At 52.8% G+C, this 13,316-nt stretch overlaps 3 protein-coding genes across 3 annotated transcripts; 2 read left to right on the top strand and 1 right to left on the bottom strand.

The window, feature by feature from the left end:
• Positions 1-1,184: 1,184 nt before the first annotated feature.
• PRDX2 (peroxiredoxin 2) lies at positions 1,185-4,230 on the bottom strand. The gene is made up of 6 exons (XM_016218611.2): positions 4,126-4,230; positions 3,541-3,652; positions 3,298-3,451; positions 2,592-2,714; positions 2,295-2,425; positions 1,185-1,503 (listed from the first exon to the last, which is right to left on the bottom strand). The coding sequence occupies exons 2-6, from the start codon at positions 3,641-3,643 to the stop codon at positions 1,418-1,420; spliced, it is 597 nt and encodes a 198-aa protein (XP_016074097.1). The 5' UTR covers positions 3,644-3,652; positions 4,126-4,230; the 3' UTR covers positions 1,185-1,417.
• Positions 4,231-4,372: 142 nt separating this feature from the next.
• THSD8 (thrombospondin type 1 domain containing 8) lies at positions 4,373-7,670 on the top strand. The gene is made up of 3 exons (XM_087816770.1): positions 4,373-4,578; positions 6,674-6,879; positions 7,591-7,670. The coding sequence occupies exons 1-2, from the start codon at positions 4,428-4,430 to the stop codon at positions 6,871-6,873; spliced, it is 351 nt and encodes a 116-aa protein (XP_087672896.1). The 5' UTR covers positions 4,373-4,427; the 3' UTR covers positions 6,874-6,879; positions 7,591-7,670.
• An 88-nt stretch (positions 7,671-7,758) lies between these two features.
• RNASEH2A (ribonuclease H2 subunit A) lies at positions 7,759-12,390 on the top strand. Its single transcript, XM_016218643.2, has 8 exons — positions 7,759-8,014; positions 8,227-8,298; positions 8,424-8,550; positions 8,654-8,741; positions 10,505-10,642; positions 10,748-10,835; positions 11,848-11,971; positions 12,087-12,390. Exons 1-8 carry the CDS (start codon positions 7,888-7,890, stop codon positions 12,220-12,222), a joined length of 900 nt encoding a protein of 299 aa, XP_016074129.2. The 5' UTR covers positions 7,759-7,887; the 3' UTR covers positions 12,223-12,390.
• Positions 12,391-13,316: the final 926 nt, after the last annotated feature.

Below are 13,316 nucleotides of genomic sequence, written 5' to 3'. Positions count from 1 at the left end.
AGATTAGTGACTTTGGTGGTTATTAGGCTGGACAGCAATATTAGTAATGGGTCTATGGATTAAGTGAGCTTGTCAGTCCTGTTCTGTGGAAGGAAAGAAGGGTTCAGAGTGGCAAAGTCACTTACTTAGACACATACAGCATCAAACTGCACTCCTGGGAAAATTGCCTTGCTCTTGACACCTGCCTCCCAGTCTAACCCCTCACCCTCCCACCCTAGGGGCTGACAGGTGGCCCTTTCAGTCTTCAGTGGGGCAGAGCTTGTCCACTGTTCATGTAGCTCAAGCTCCCACTTTTTTCTTTTTTAAAAATATCTTTATTGATTTCAGAGATAGGGAGAGGGAGATAGAATCATGAATGAGAGAGTCATCATTGATCGGCTGCCTCCTTATCCCCCCCCCCCCCCGGGGATCGAGCGGGCAACCCCGGCATGTGCCCTGACCCAGAATCAAACTGAGACCTGTGTTCTAGGTCGATGCTCAACCGCTGAGCCATGCCCCACTGAGCCCCACTCTTTTTCTTTTATTTAAATCTTTTACTTACTGATTTTAGAGAGGGAGAGAAACATCAATTTGCTGTTCTGCTTATTTATGCATTCATTGGTTGCTTCTTGTATGTGTCCTGATTGGGGATTGAACCCCTAACCTTGGGGTTGAAGCTCTAACCTACTGGACTACCTAGCCAGGGACTGGAGCTCCCACTCTTGGCTCTGCTCTCAGGACTGGATCCCCATCCTCTTTCCCATAAAACTGGACTCTTCTTCCAGGCCCAGGAACCCACCCTAGTAACCATTCACTGGACCCCAAGCTTTACATACTTTATTTCTTTTAACATGCATGGCTATCTGGCTTGGTTGTTTTTATTCCCATTTTCCTGATGAAGAAAGCCAGGAAGGATCACATCTTTTAAAATGACATTTGAACTCAGGTGTTGGGACTGCGCTGCAAAGCCAGGTTTAGGGACTTGCTCAAGGCTAGGGGCAAACACCCACACAGCGACCCCCCCAACACACAACCGCCCTTACGCCAACAGCGAGAGAAAACAGTGAACATGAGGTAAGACTGCCACCTTGTGGTGCAGATGCGTAACTAGTGTCAGATTCTCAAGGGAGAGTTTGGAAGAGAGCGGGTGGGGGTGAGGGATATGGACCAACAAGAGACAACTGGACACACCACACCAACACAGATTCACATCTGTCCCTAATACTTTATTGGTCACCTCTAGGCCTGTGCCCAGTTAGGGGGCTCCAGGGATGAGTCATCATTCACCATTCAGCTAGGAATATGAGAAGGCCTTGGCCTAGCCCTTCAGGGTCAGGACTGTGGAATATGAAAGGGCACCCAGTAGGAGCCTTTCCTGGGCTAGCACAGGGCAATCAGGTGGGGGCCAAGAGCCCAAGAGTGGCACCTGTCTGCCAGCCTAGTTGTGTTTGGAGAAGTATTCTTTGCTGTCATCCACGTTAGGCTTGATCGTGTCACTGCCTGGCTTCCAGCCAGCGGGACAGACTGTGGGAAGACACAAGAATGCACATGTGAGACTACAGCCCCATATTCAAGGCAGGGCAACAGTGAGAGGCAAAATGAGATCCTGAGTTGCAGAAGAAGAAGCCCAGAGCCAAGTGGTCCAGGCCCAAGACTACACCACATGTTGACAGAAGCCTCCAAGCCCAAATGCAGGATTTTGTGACTAACATATTTTTTAAATATGTTTTTTTATTTTGAGAGAGAGAAGGGAGAGAGAGAAACATCAACGTGACAGCAAAATATCAATTGGCTGCCTCCTGCACCCCCTGCACTAGGGATCAAGCCTGCAACCTGGGCATGCGCCCTGCCCAGGAATGGAACAGGCAACCTTTCAGTACACAGGACAATGCCCAACCAACGGAGCCACGTGGGCCAGAGTGTAGCTGATATTTTTATTTCGTTTTGGCTCCTTTAGCCCCATCTTTTTCCCTCAGTTCCACTCCTACCAGATTTAGGCTATGATCAAGATGTGCCCTCCACCCAAGAAGGTACTCTGATCCAACTATTTTTATTCAAGCCTACCTTGGCACAAACCTTCTCAAATACTTTCTCTATACATTTTTATTACCTCCCAGCTCCCCATCCTCGTATTGGGGTATCTCCCCACCAGACTAGAAACTTCATGCAGACATGGCCCTGGGCTGAACCTTCTTTGGGGCCCTCACATGCATGTCACATATGTGATGAAGCAGGCAGTGAATGTCCATATGAGTGACAGAGAGGGGCTGTATATGTGCTTACGTGTGAACACACGTGAATGTGTGTCCACTCACCTTCCCCATGCTCATCTGTGTACTGGAAGGCCTGAACCAGCCGCAGAGCCTCATCCACGGAGCGGCCCACAGGCAAGTCATTGACAGTGATCTGGCGAAGTATACCCTTGCCATCGATGATAAAGAGGCCCCTGAAGATATAAGGGTTCACAGTGAAGAGCTTGTCACTCCCACTGGCTGGGCCAGGGGAGAGAGCACCATCTTCCTGGGAGCCACAGGGCCAAAGGCAGGGAGGGCATTGCCCAAAAGTGATCCCCTTACCCTCAGGATGGGGGTCCCCTGAGGACTCCACAGTACCTGTAGGCGATGCCCTCATCTTCCTTCAGCACGCCATAATCATGGGACAAACTTCTGGTTACATCAGCCAGCAGGGGGATGTTCAGGGGGCCCAAGCCTCCCTCCTTCCGAGGGGTGTTAATCCTGGGAGTAGGGGAGACAGAGCTGGGACCTCAGTATGCCTGGCAAAGCAGGGTACTCACCCTGTGGGCCTGGGTGTGATAAGGGTGCTGGAGTAGAGAGATAAGGGGCTTTGGAGCAAGGCCCTGGGAGTCCCACCTGCTCCACCCTGAAGTGGGTGCAGGGGCTGTTTCCAACAGCTGGGAAGACTAAGTTAATGCTCTCGTTCCAGCACAGTGGCTTCACGTGTGCTGGTGGTCTCCAGCATCTTGGAGCAGAGTCCCCATCCTCCTCTCTAGCTGTGTCCTGGGGCCCAGCCCTCCACTCCCCAGAACTGGAGTTGCCACCTTCTTGAAATAGTTCTTGGGAGGGAGGCTGCTTTGCCCTAAATGAGATTAAGCCCGTGCAACTTCGCAGCAAGCAACTAGATTCCAAATGCTAATTACTGTCGTCATCACGAAGGTCTTGGGCGTCATTATTTCCATAATTTTCAAGATGGGAAAGGGAGGTGCAGAGGTTGAGCAATGGCCACTAGAACACACAGCTCGGACCCTGTAGAGGTTTACGCTTGGCTGCACCCTCCCTCCCTGCTGGACCCCGCTCGTACCAAGCCAGGTGGGTGAACTGCGAGTCTACAGAGACCCCCAGCACCTCGCAGCCCAGCTTGCGGAAATCCTCGGCATGCTCGCTGAAAGCGATGATCTCCGTGGGGCACACAAAAGTGAAGTCCAACGGGTAGAAAAAGAGGACCACGTATTTCCCTAGAGGGAGCGGCGATAGACGAGTGAGGACCCAGCGCTTCCCAGGCCGGGCCCTCGCCCCCACCCGGGCCCCTCCAAGCCGCCCTCACCTCTGTAGTCCGAAAGTTTCACCTCCTTGAAGGCGCCCTCCACCACGGCGGTGGCCTGGAAGTCCGGGGCGGGTTTTCCGATGTGCGCGTTGCCAGAGGCCATGACTGAAAGCTGAGAACCACCCCCCACACACGCCCGCCGGGTCAGTGCGCCTCCGAAGACCCTTTGTCCTCGCGTCCCAAGGTCACACTGCGTGCTGGGCCCGGTGACCGAGTCAGAGCGGCGGAGGCGGCGGCACTGCCCCGAACCCTCCTCGGTACCGGCTGTACGCAGCTTTTAGACCGCGGGAGACCCCTCCCTCCCGGCCAGGCAGCCAGAGCGGCCCAGCCGCAGCCGCCGTGCCTCCCATTAGCGTGTCGGCCTGAACGCGGTGGCGTGGGCTCACGGCCCCGGCAGGAACCCCCGCGAGCGGGGGGCCGGGAGCACGCCGAGCTCTGGCCTCGATTCCCCCAACGCACCCCAAGAACAAAGGCGGCCGCCACGGCAGGTGGAAAACAAAGGCTCAAGTGCTGAGGTCTGGAGAGGGCTGGAGAAGCTCCAAAGCGGGAGCTTCCCGCAGCCCGGTGCGCTCGAGGCGTCCCTACCTGAGTGGGGAAGAGTGGGACGCGCAGACCTGCAGACCCGCGGACTCGCGTTCTCGGCGCCAAGTAAGCGCAGGGTGGTGGAGCCTTATATGCGCAGCCGGAACCGTGACGCTCAGGGCGGGGTGTGGTGACGGGAGGAGCGGCGGGGTCCACTGCCACCGTAGGGGAGGAGGAGCGAAGCCCGCGGGGGAGGCGGGCCGGCCCGCGGCTGGGGGAGGCGCGCAGCGCGGACCACGCCCCCTGAGCCCACCCGCCGGGGTAGCGCGGGCCCACGAGCGCGCCGGGAGCGGTTGGAGTCCGGCATGGCCCGGAGCCCAGCTGCGCTACTGCTGTCGCCTCTGATGTTCCTGCTGCTGGCGACCCCTGTCCAGGTGTCCTCCGACTACCATTATTTCGGCGAGAAGGGCGAAGGCGACACCTGGGAGCAGCTGCGGCTGCAGCAACAGGCGAAAGGTAACCGCAGGCCGCGGGTGTGACAGGGCAGAAAAGTGCCTCGTTGCCCCACTTTGCCAGCTGGCTGCAAACAAACCCTCCTCCGTGGACTTCAGATCTCGGCCCAGCTCCGCGCTGGCGATGTCCCTTGGGCTGGTCACTTTTCTCTGAAGCTCAGTTTTCTCATCTGTAAATTGAAATAGAGACTGCCTTTAAGTAGCTTACACGGGGAGAGGCGGTGTGAGCAGGACCCAAGCAGACACATCCATAAACGCATGGATAGGTGGCCCTGGCCCCCGTCGCTCAGTGGTTAGAGCGTGGGCTCTGCACCAAAGGTCAAGGGTTCCATTCTCAGTCAAGGGCACTACCTGGGTTGCAGGTTCGATCCCCAGGCCCTGGTTGGGACACGGGCGGGAGGCAACCAATCAGTGTGTCTCTCTCACACCGATGTTTCACCCTCTCTCTCCCTCCTTCCCTCCCTCCCATCCACTCTCTTTAAAAATCAATGGAAAAATTATCCTTGGGTGAGGATTAGCACAACAGTAACAACAACAAAAACACACATGGATAGGCAGTAGGGAGGGCAGAGCCAGAAAGAAGGGGGCAGGTCAATTTCTGAAGTCTGAGAAGGCCTGACTGAAGATGGATAACCAATGTAGCTGGCATGACAAGAAAAGCAAAAAATGCAAAGATTTAGGGGGAAGAATGTTGCCAGGGAGTGGGGGAAAAAATACGCCAAAAGGCCTGATGGAATGTAACCAAAACCCAGATTCAGCTGCCTGGCACCACAAAAGCCAAACTCACAAGACAGATGCTGGTGAAAAAGGAAAGAGGTTGATTCAAGTGTTGGCCACCTGAGAAGATAGGAGACTCTTGTCACAAAGCCCATCTCTGCATCTCAGTGCAGGTGGAGGTTTTTATAAGGAGGGAGAGGGAAAGCAAAATAAAGAGATCAAGGGAAGGGAGTTGAAAAGTTCTCTATGTGCAGACCAGCAGAGTCCATTCTGATAAAGAACCTTGAATCTGGTCAAGTGATGGCCTGTTGTGCATGATGTTGGTTTTTGTCATCCTGGTTTTACATCAACCTGGTTTTACCATTGAAGGTCAGCAATTGTCCTAGAGCTGGGATGACTGAAGGATAGAGTCTGTATCTTCTGAAGTTAATTCCTAGGATTCTTGTACAAACATGCTGTTTATCTACAAGTTACATATTAGTCAAAGTTAGCATCTACAGAAACAATGTCAAAAGAATGGTGGGATGGGTTACAATTCCTCACTATTACAGGAAGATTGAAAGATGCTAGTGTTGTGTGATGGAGGCTTGGGGAGTTAGGGCCTGTCTCATAGAGAGGCTAGGGAGAAGTCAGTAAAAGAACCCTGTAAGGGGGGTGGTTAAGCACTCAGTCGTAGTTGTTTTAAAAGTGATCATACTCACTTTTAAATATATCTTTGTTGATTTCAGAGAGAGGAAAGGAGAGGGAGAGCGAGAGATAGAAACATCAATGATGAGAGAGTCATTGATGGAGCCTGCAACCCGAGCATGTGCCCTGATCAGGAATCGAACCCCGATTGCCTGGATCCCAGGTCAACGCTCAACCACTGAGCCACACCCAGCCGGGCTTTTTTTTTCTTTTCCATACTCATTGTTTTTGTTCCTTGAGCTAGCACAGTGCCAGGGGCTTTAAGTATCTTTATTATGCTAATTATGTAATTTAATTTACCACCTGACAGACCTGCTGGTCAGGTGGAACTGTGCCAGATGGACCGGCTCATGATCACATCCCTGAAGATGAGAGTCAGCTTCTGAGGGTGGGCATGAAGGGTGTTGTAGCACAGCTCCAACTGGTAGAGGTGGGAAGTGTCAGTTTGCATCCCTCTGGGTCACTCACCAGATGTGTGAGCTTGGAAGGGTGGCTTGCTCTTTCTAGGTCTGTTTCCCCACTTAGGGCTAATGGGAAGACTAGATCATCTGTGGCAGTGAATCTGGCCCAGAGGCACAGTGCTGCAATCCTGAGCTGTTGCTGTTAGTGTCTTTAGCTTCCTCCCTTTCTAGAGGAGGGGCTGGAGGTAGGTGTGTCCCTCCCACCCACCCATAGACTTGACTCTCCCTCCCTAGACTTGGAGGACTCCATCCTTGGCCCGTGGGGAAAGTGGCACTGTCTTTGCGATCTGGGCAAGCAGAAGCGCAGCCGCGAGGTGCTGGGGACAGCACCGGGCCCGGTGTTCCTGGACCCCAAGAACCTGGTGCAGGTGCTGCCCTGCGGGCACCGGGATTGTTCATCCTGCAAGCCAGTCGACTGTGACTGGAGGCCCTGAGTCCGGGTGAGATACAGGCGCAGAGGAGGAGGGCAGGGGTGGGCTGGCAAGTCCCCAGGGTGGGCGGGAAGAGGGGAATAACGGTGTTGAGCGCAGACGAGGTGGGCCCCGGGAAGGGAGAACCGGGGCCCTAAGTTGGGGTTTGAGGGGGGTGGGGGCTTGAGGAGAGCTGAGTCCGGAGATGTGAGCCCCGCTGATATCCGGGCAGAAAGGAAGAAAGATAGTGGGAGAAAACAGAGATAGAGGAGCCGTGACCCTGAGGAAGGGGCATTAACCTGGTGAAGGCCAGAGACCCACGGGCAGAGGACGTGAGCCCGCTGAGAGCAGGAAATTAGATGAGGGAGAGAAGGGCGGACCCTGATATAGAGGAGTCTCTTGAGGTCTTGGGGTCTCAGACCTCGTTTCGGAGGAAGGGGAGGCTTAGCCCAAATAAGATAGAGGGTAGGAGGAGTGGGGCAGAGATCCAAATGAGGTGCCGAGAGAGAAGTAGTTGGGGGACCCCAAGTCCAAAGGTCTGAGCCCAGTGGGATGGGGATACCTAGTCCAGGGTGCTTAGACTTTGTGGAATGACAAGTATCACGGGTGCAAATTGGCCTGAGTCCAGGTGGAGGACGGGAATTCTAGGAATGTAATGGTATTTCATTTTATAGGCCCTAACTGGGCCGGTCCTTCAAGGTCCGCCTTAGTTTCCTGTCTATTTCCCGCTTCTCCCACCAGCCCCGGCGGGCAAGGCTCCGGAGACCTGGGAACCGAGCTTCGAAAGCGACCTCTCGCACCCGGTTTCTCAAACTCAGAGCTCCACGGTCGGCCTCAGAAACTACAATTCCCAGGAAGACCCACGGCGGTGCCGTCGGCGCCGGCTGCGCAAACGTCAACGGCGGCGGAGCGTTGGGGGCGTGTCCTGCGCCCTGATTGGTCGCGACCAACAACCACTGAGGGGCCCGCGGAAAACCCGCGCAGAAACCTGCTCTTGCAGACCTCCTTCCTGCAGCTGGTGGTGGCAGCTGAGGCAGCATGGATCTCGGAGAGCTGGAGAGAGACAATACGGGCCGCTGTCGCCTGAACTCGCCTGTACCCGCAGTGTGTCGCAAGGAGCCGTGCGTCCTGGGCGTCGATGAAGCTGGCCGGGGCCCGGTGCTGGGTGCGCCCGCAGGGCTGGGGAGGGGGAGGAACGTGATAAGGGGGGTACAGATGCACTGGAATGGGACCCGGGATTGCACCGGTTTCGGTGTGAGGGGGGTTGATAGTGGTGATAGCTATGGCATTGGTGATGGCACCGGAAAAAGTGATGATGATGATGGAATAAGGATGGCGGCTTTCATGGGCTCACTTGTTGGACCCCCGCTTCTCCAGGCCCCATGGTCTACGCCATTTGCTATTGCCCCCTGTCGAGACTGGCAGATCTGGAGGCCCTGAAAGTGGCAGGTGAGCCCTTGGTGTATGCCTGGGGAGGGGGTTTCTGGGCATGTGCGTGGGCGGATGTAAACTGGAGGGAAAGAGCAGGAATTGGGAGAACCAGCCACTCCCTTCTCTTCTAACCCTTCTCCCAGACTCAAAGACCCTGTCGGAGAGCGAGCGCGACAGGCTCTTTGCGAAAATGGAGGAAGATGGGGACTTTGTGGGCTGGGCACTGGACGTGCTGTCTCCAAACCTTATCTCTACCAGCATGCTTGGGCGGTGAGGGCTCACCAGGAGGGTCGGGGTCGGGGGAGCGGCCTGCCTGGGCTGGAAGGGATAGGTAGCTGGAATGGGGTTGACTGGGCTCTGTTCCCCACTGCAGGGTCAAATACAACCTGAACTCTTTGTCCCATGATACAGCCACTGGGCTGGTGCAGTATGCGTTGGACCAGGGTGTGAAAGTTGCTCAGGTGAGCTGTTGGGTTGCTCCATTTGATCACCTCAAGATGAAATGGGGGTATGATGCCGGGCTGGCGTGGCTCAGTGATTGAGCACTGACCTATGATCCAGGAGATCATGGTTCAATTCCGTGTCAGTGCACATTCCCAGATTGCAGGCTCCATCCCCAGTGGGGGGCATGCAGGAGGCAGCCGATCAATGGCTCTCTCATCATTGATGCTTCTAGCTCTCTCTCCTCCCTTCCTCTCTCTGAAATCAATAAAGACATATTTAAAAAAATAAAACAAAATGGGGGTATGAGTGCAGTGGGCATTTCAGCGTCAGGAATATTTGTTGCTGCTGTTGTCTGTCTCCTGCTTTTCCTACCCTAAATATGTGTCCCACTGAGGACCATGGTGGGGCCCCCAATTCCAGCCCCATATATCTCTATCCTAAAAGCTCAGAACAAAGACAGAACAAATCCCACATCTGTCCACCTGTCCTAGCCCAGGGCACCCTCCTATCCTGGATGCCTGCCCCGTTCTCTTCCCTGGTTTCCCACCTCCAGCCCCCTCTCCTACAATCTGCTCCCAATACAGCAGCAGCAACAGTTATTTTTTCAAACTGTAAATCTCAACATTTAATTTTCTGATCATAGTGGAAATTAAATCAGGAACATTCACAGTCAAGGGAAGGAGAATGAGATTAAGTTATCAGAGAAATAGAAATTGGCATGGTATTGAGTCCTCTGAGGCAAAGAACCAGCTGTTTTGAGAGAATGAGATGGGCAAATACATTTGAGGTGGGGAATGGAACAAGGGAGGCCTTGCTGAGGAAGTGACTGAGGCCCAAAACTAGAAAGTGGAGCTGACGATGCAGTACTGGAGCAGACAAACAAGGTCCCTGCCCTCGTGTTCCTGCCCAAGTCAGGGAGATGGATGTGCAGCTGGTAAGCAAATAATAAAGGTGATTTCTGAGAATAATAACTGCAGTGGAGATCACTTTCCCTTTTACCTCCCTGACCTCTCTGCTCCAGCCATGGGGCCTCCCCACCTCAGGGCCTTTGCACTGGCTCTTTCCTCTGCCTAGAACAATTTCCAAGATCTCCATCCACAAGGCTCATTCATTCCTTCATCTCTTTCAGGACTTCATTCAAATGTCACCATCTCAGGGTGACTGTCCCTGAATTCCCCACATCCATTTAAAATGACAGCCTCGCCCTGCCGGGCATGGCTCAGTGGTTGAGCGTTGACCTGGGATCCAGGCGATTGGGGTTCGATTCCCGGTCAGGGCACATGCCCGGGAATCAGTGACTCTCTCATCATTGATGTTTCTATCTCTCTCTCTCCCTCTCCTTTCCTCTCTCTGAAATCAATAAAGATATATTTTAAATAAATAAATAAATAAAAATAAAATAAAATGACAGCCTCTTCCAACTCCCCTCTATCCTTTATTATTTACCCTGTTTCTTGTCTGTGGCCCTCACCAGGGTGCCCCTCCATGAGAACATGAGTTTTTGTCTGGTGTGTTCACTGCCATGTTCCCACTATTAAGTGTACCTCATGGCATGCAGTAGGTGCTCAGTAAATGTAGACTGGATACAACTGGGTCAGAAAAAGGCTCTTTGGGAGGTGATGCTTGAGCTGAGACCCCTGAGAAAGATGCAGCCTGGGATGAGCCGAGAGAAGAGTGTTCCAGGCAGCAGGAATAGCAAGTGTAAAGGCTATGAGGTTGGATCATCTGCACAGTTTGTCTCAGTGTTTATTGAGTGAATACATTCCTGTCACCGCTGCAGGTATTTGTGGATACTGTGGGACTACCAGAAACATACCAGGAGCGGCTGCAGCAGCGCTTTCCTGGCATTGAGGTGACTGTCAAGGCCAAGGCAGATGCCCTCTACCCTGTGGTCAGCGCCGCCAGCATCTGTGCCAAGGTCAGCCCCTTGCTGCCCATGACTGGCTCCCAGTATCCCTCTGGGCAGGGGTCAGGTGTGGCTATCTCAAGGGAGGGAGATCTCAAGTGCCTGTCTTGCCCACAGGTGGCCCGAGACCAGGCCGTGAAGAACTGGCAGTTTGTGGAAAAACTACAGAACCTGGATACCGATTATGGCTCAGGCTACCCCAATGGTGAGCAGATGGTGGTAGGAGCTGTTTTGGAAGCTGCCCTGAGATAGTGATACTGGTGATAACTCTGACAAGGCAGCCCTGAGAGTGGTTCTGCTTATCCTGCTTCACAGTGGAACAGGCTGAGGCCCAGACTGGGGGCCGCTTGCTCACAGCAAGTGTGTGGCAGAGCTGGTTTCCAGCTGGCAGGTTCCTTTCTGCTCCTCCCTCTCTCTGCTCTCTGGAGCCCCAGTGAGATACTGAGACCCATGGTGGGTATCTGTCTATTTGTTAAGGGAAAGGTGGCAAAATGAGGGGCACCTGCGTATGTCCAGTGGCTCCAGCCTCAGCTTAAATCCATAGTTCTCTCTCCATGACGAGACTCAGTTTCCTTTTCTGAAGTAGAAGTGATTCTGTTCCCCCAACACACACAAGGGCAGATTTGAAGATTCAGTGGTTGGGTTCAAGGAACCCCTTGGTTCTTCTGAGGCCACGGAAGAGACTGGCAGGTAGGTGGGGCAACACAGTCTGTGATTGGAACTTAGGTGAGGCCAAAGTGAGGAAACCAGGTCCAGGCCAAAAACAGTTTGGCCAATATTCAGTGCTTACTGAGTACCTGATACATGCTGTACAGGGCCAAGCCTTGGGGATATAGTTATGAGTAAGACAACCAAGGATTTCTCTGTCCCCACCGAACACATGGTCATGTGGGGGGAGACAGGCATTAACCTGATGGTTCACAAATGCTGATTTAATGACTGTTGTCCTTATGGAGTAAAGGAAATGTCTCAGAGGCAATCTTCTTAAATAGTGCCTTGAGCAACTATTGGCCAGGTGAAGAGTCAGAGGAGAACTGCCTGTGCAAAGGTCCTTGAGGCAGGAAGATGTCTCAGACAGTGGGAGGTGCCTTAGATACTCAAGAGGAGGCCTGAGATAAGGTGGCAGGGCCTCAGATGACAGGCTGAGGAGCTGGGACTTTATGGCAGGGCTCAGGGGCTGTCACCATTCACTGTTGCCCACTTCACCCTTTCCCTAGATCCCAAGACGAAAGCATGGTTGAGGAAGCACGTGGAGCCCGTGTTTGGCTTTCCCCAGTTTGTCCGGTTCAGTTGGCGCACAGCCCAAAACATCCTGGAGAAGGAGGCAGAAGGCATTGTGTGGTGGGTGTCCCAGAGGTACTATGAAGAGGGAGGGAGGCTAAGGCTCAGCCCTGCCTGGAAGGCCCCCCCCCCCCCCCCCGCCCAGGTAATCAGTGTTACCACCTCTCACCCACAGGGAGGACTTGCCAACGGGGGATCAGGAGGGACTAGGGAGGATCACATCCTATTTCAACGAAAGCCCCCGAAACCGCCCCCATCTTCCCCACCGATACTTCCAGGAGCGCGGCCTAGAGTCAGCCACCACTCTCTAGGACCCAGCCTACACCCATTTTACCCTGAGTTTGTGATTAAAATTGCTTAAGGAAAGCCAAGCATGGGGGTTGTACTTTGGGGTGGAGGTGGATAGGGGTGTGTTCTGTGGCTGGACCCAGCTACTAACTTTTGCAAACTAAACAAGGTGGTAGGCACTGGTTGATTTATTTTATTTGTTTGTTTGTTTATTTACTTATTTATTTTTAAAATATTTTTATTTATAAGACTTTCTTTGAGCCAAAATGAGGACAGATGTCGGGGAGCAAGATCTGAAATGCTCCCTGATTTTATTTTAAAATACATATTTGTGTGATACAGAATTAGGAAGGAGCACATTGAGAAGCACCCTGCCCCAGCTCACTGGTGGGCTTACCTGGTATCTCAGTCTCTTTGGGCTGCAATAACAATATATCACAGACTAGGTGGCTTATTAACAACAGATATTTATTACAGTTCTGGAGGCTGGAAGTCCAAGGTCAGGGTATCAGCATGGTCATGTTCTGGTGAGGGCTGTCTTTTGGATTGCAAACTGCCAGCTTCTCACTGTGTCACCACATGGGGGACAGGGAAGGATCTCTATGGGGTCCCTTTTATAAGGGCACTAATTCCGTTCTAGAGGGCTCCACAATCATGACCTAGTTAACTCCCAAATGTTCCACCTCTTAATACCATCATCTTTAGGGGTCAGGATTTCAACATAGGAATTTCAGGGGGTGGGGGACACAAACATTCAGATCATAGCAGGTGCCTCCTAGGTCCTTCCAGAGATAACCCATGTTACAAACATGTATGTACAGGTACATTCTTTCCCAAAGTTGTTTTTTTTTCTTTCCTCTTTTTTTTTTTTTAAAATACAAATGGAAGCAAACTATACCCTAGACAGTGCACATTCTTCTTTGTGCCACATATATCTTGGAGGTAATTCCAAATGAATATCTAAAGACCTTCCTCATTTGCTTTAGAACTAAAGAGCCCTCTGTGGCATGACTGTCCTGTAGTTTGTTTAATGCCTATTAATAGACACTGAGTTATTGCTCAGCTTGTTTTTAAGCCTGTATAATAGGGAATGGTGGTGATGGGCCATGATTTCTCA

Source organism: Miniopterus natalensis, chromosome 4, assembly GCF_054644295.1.
Source record: "Miniopterus natalensis isolate mMinNat1 chromosome 4, mMinNat1.hap1, whole genome shotgun sequence".
Classification (NCBI taxonomy): Eukaryota; Metazoa; Chordata; class Mammalia; order Chiroptera; family Miniopteridae; genus Miniopterus; species Miniopterus natalensis.
This window is presented reverse-complemented; position numbering and strand designations above follow the sequence as displayed.